Here is a 3,610-nt window from a genome sequence, read left to right as displayed (position 1 = left end):
AGTGGGATCGTTGCAAAGTACCTAGCACAGGGCCTGCTCAGCTCACACTCTGTAAGTGGTTGTTACTGCCATGGTTCTACTGGGCATGGCGAGGAGGGGGCTGGTTTGACAGGTAAGTAGGAGGTAGAGTTGGCAGGTGCAGGGCAAAGACTGAGTCACTCACCCCAGCCTTGGGTCTGGGGTGGTAGGAGAGTGAGAGAGACAGAGGCAACCAGTTTGCTGCCTTCAGTCTGGGGTCCAGCCTCCAGAGGAGCTCCCAGTTTTATACTACCCTTCCCAGAACCACACTAAGCGTGCACGCACGTATGTGTGTGTGTGTCTGTGTATGTGGAGGGAAAGGAGCTTCAGAGAAAACAAATCCAGGCCCCCAGTCCTGTGGCTGGGAAGCACAGCTTCACGCTGACTTCCTTCTGATGAAACAGGTGGCAATGGCCTGAAGGGACTAATCGGTTATCCTTTGGGCTGGAGCCAGGAGGTCTGAGCTTTAGTACTGGCTCAGCTACAAATTATTCATGGGTCCCGAGAACCACTGTCTGTCTCTGGGACTCAGTTTCCCCACCTATAGAGAGTGATGTATAGATGGTGCCAGCCTTTCCAGCTCTGAGTTCTGGGATGATTCCACAGAGGAAGCCAATCAATGGTTGAAGGAGACCCTGGAAGGGGTGAGGGGACCCCATTCTTCCCCTGCTTTGGAAAATATCCCATAGTCCTTTGCATGGCTCCACCCACTCCCAATAGCCCCTGCCCCATGAGGTCTAGTCCACTTCTCAGTGGGAGAGGACTCTGTGGACAACATGAGCCTTACCACCCACCCTAAACCACCCCACCACAGTGGACCCCCTAACACCTCTCCCTTTCTTTCATCCCCAGTCTCCCACCGGCAGAGCAGGACTAAACTTTCCAGGCTAAGTTAAACGGATGGTCCCTGTTAGCCTGGTGACGGCCTCCTGCTTCCCCACCAACACCCCCTGTCAAAGGAGGCACGTCTGTGTGTGGGGGAGGCAGGTGAACAAGAGCATTTGGGTGGGGGTTGGAGGTCCCCTGCTCTAAGAGCAGGCATGGTGCCACCGGGGAAGAAACCAGCTGGAGAGGCCTCCAACTCCAACAAGAAGTGCAAGCGTTACTTCAACGAGCACTGGAAACAGGAGTTTCCCTGGCTGGACTTTGACTATGAGCGGAAGCTGATGTTTTGCCTCGAGTGCCGCCAGGCCCTGGTGCGGAACAAGCACGGCAAGGCCGAGAATGCCTTCACCGTGGGCACCGACAACTTCCAGCGCCATGCTCTGCTGCGCCATGTCACCTCGGGAGCCCACCGCCAGGCTCTGGCTGCCAACCAGGGCCAGCCTCAGGGAGGAGGGATCTGCCCAGGCTTGGATGCCATCCCCCACTCCAGGGGTGTCAAGGTGGAGGTGGATCCAGCTAAAGTGGCCGTGCTGACCACCGTGTACTGCATGGCCAAGGAGGACCTGCCTGATGACCGCTGCTCTGCCCTGCTTGAGCTGCAGAAGTTCAACCTGTGCCAGGCGCTGCTGGGCACAGAGCACGGCGATTACTACAGCCCCCAGAGGGTGAGGGACATGCAGGTGGGTGGCAGCCCGAGGTGTGGGGAGGCCGGGGAGGGAGGACACCAAGCCATATGGGAAGAACCCAGCCTGCCAGGGCACTTCGTTCAGACCCTCACCCTTCAGAACACTGGGGGCTTTGTGCCCGGCACTGGGCCAGGTGCAGGGGTCCACAGTGAAGAGGGAAGACCAGGCGCTGTCCCCTTCTCACCACCTAGACCAGAGGTTACAAACGGGTGGCCTGGGGGCTTGACTGGCCCACAGATGTGTTTTATGGGTTTTCACCAAAACTCAAATTCGTTTCTGACTTTTAAAAAATCAAGGATGACATGCAAACATCTGGCTTTGTGACTTCTACTGAAAAAGCGAAGTCCCCTTCTGTCAGGGCAGGATGTGGTGGGGTCAGAGATCAGGGCAAGAGCTTGTCCCTTCTCCCCGTTCCCTTGGTTGACCCTGGCCCCTGCAAGCATGTCAGTTGCAGCTGTCCTAGGTACTAGCTGTGTGTGTCCTGGGGTGCAGGATGGGGGGTGGGCAGTCAGATCTCACCCTAAGGCTCAGTGACAACTAGTCAGAGCACATAGCTGGGCCCTTATGTAACTAGCTGGTCAGGAGTTGGAGGTAGAGGTTATCAGTTAATCCCTGAGCTGGAGAGTGGAGGGAAGCCCAACCAGGGCGATGCTATAGAAGAAACATGAAAAAACTAGCCTTCCTAGAGCCTGTTATGGTTCTCAAAGCACTTTTACATTTGTAAGCACAACAAAAATTTGCTTTTAATTCATAACAACCCTATGAGGAGACTGGGCGCAGGCAGTAGCCTGATTTCAGAGCTGAGAAACCGAGGCTGAGAAAGGTGAAGTGACTCGCCCCAGGTAGCATAGCCAGTAAGAGACAAAGCCAGGGTTAATCCCTCAGTCTGTCCCGGGCTCTGTCCACTACCCTACACTGCCTGCCTTCCTCTCCTAGGATAAGCCTAACCCTGTCCTCCCTCCCTTTCTCTCCCTGGCTGTCCCAGGTGGCCATTGCCAGTGTCTTGCAGACAGAGACTTGCCAGCGCCTGAAGGCATCCCCGTATGTGGGGCTGGTGTTGGACGAGACCAAGGACTGGCCTGAGTCCCACAGTCTGGCCCTGTTTGCCACTTCTGTGTCCCCCTGCGATGGCCAGCCTACCACCACCTTCCTGGGCAGTGTGGAGCTACAGGAGGGTGAGGCCATGGCTGGCCAGCTCCTTGACATCCTGCAGGCCTTCGGTGTATCTGCACCTAAGCTGGCCTGGCTCAGCTCCAGCCTTCCCAGTGATCGCCTGGGGCCTGTGGGTCCACAGCTCCGCGCCGCCTGCCCACTGCTCATGGAGCTGCACTGCCTCCCTGGCCGGACAGATCCTGAGCCCCCTGCCTACCTGGGTGAATATGAGAGCATACTGGATGCCCTGTTCCGCCTCCACAGTGGCCCTAGTTTCCACATGGTCCCCGAGCTCAGGGCAGCACTGGAACTAGCAGCTATTGACTTGGCCGTGCCTCGGCCAGTACCCTGGGCCTCTCTGCTGCCTGTGGTGGAAGCAGTGGCTGACGCCTGGCCTTGCCTGGTGCTCGCCCTGGAGGCTGCTGCCTCAGCCTCGCCCATGGCTGGGGTCCTGGCCCTAGCTCTGCGCCAGTTCACCTTTGTCGCCTTCACTCACCTGCTGCTGGACGCTCTGCCCTCGGTGCAGAAGCTGGCCCTTGTCGTGCAGCCAGAAGAGCCAGACTTGGCTTTGCTGCAACCCCTGGTGATGACGGCTGCGGCCTCTCTGCAAGCTCAACACCGCTCAGGTGGGGCCCGACTCCAGGGCTTCCTGAAGGAACTGGAATCTTCAGATCCCAACTGCTGCACCTACCGCGGTGTGGAGCTGATTGGCTACTCTGAGGCTGCGGTCCGGGGCTTGGAGCGGCTCCGGGGGGCTTTCCTGGACTCCATGAGAAGGGGGCTGCGGGACTCCTATCCCGGGCCCTCGCTGGACGCAGTGGCCGCCTTCGGCTCGCTCTTCGACTCCCCCCGCCACCCCGCCGCGCCCG

General features: G+C 58.4%; 1 protein-coding gene across 1 annotated transcript in view; it reads left to right on the top strand.

The window, feature by feature from the left end:
- Window positions 1-616: 616 nt before the first annotated feature.
- CUNH17orf113 (chromosome unknown C17orf113 homolog) overlaps window positions 617-3,610 on the top strand; it is a 4,163-nt gene continuing 1,169 nt past the window's right edge. The window contains exons 1-2 of the mRNA XM_027774774.1: window positions 617-1,583; window positions 2,575-3,584. Coding sequence (XP_027630575.1) covers window positions 1,059-1,583; window positions 2,575-3,584 — 1,535 coding nt within the window. The 5' untranslated portion in view covers window positions 617-1,058. The remainder of the gene's footprint in view (window positions 1,584-2,574; window positions 3,585-3,610) is intronic.

Source organism: Tupaia chinensis, unplaced genomic scaffold (genome assembly GCF_000334495.1).
Source record: "Tupaia chinensis unplaced genomic scaffold, TupChi_1.0 Scaffold000477_1, whole genome shotgun sequence".
Classification (NCBI taxonomy): domain Eukaryota; kingdom Metazoa; phylum Chordata; class Mammalia; order Scandentia; family Tupaiidae; genus Tupaia; species Tupaia belangeri.
The sequence above is the reverse complement of the archived record's forward strand: the minus strand, read 5'-3'. Positions and strand labels throughout refer to the sequence as shown.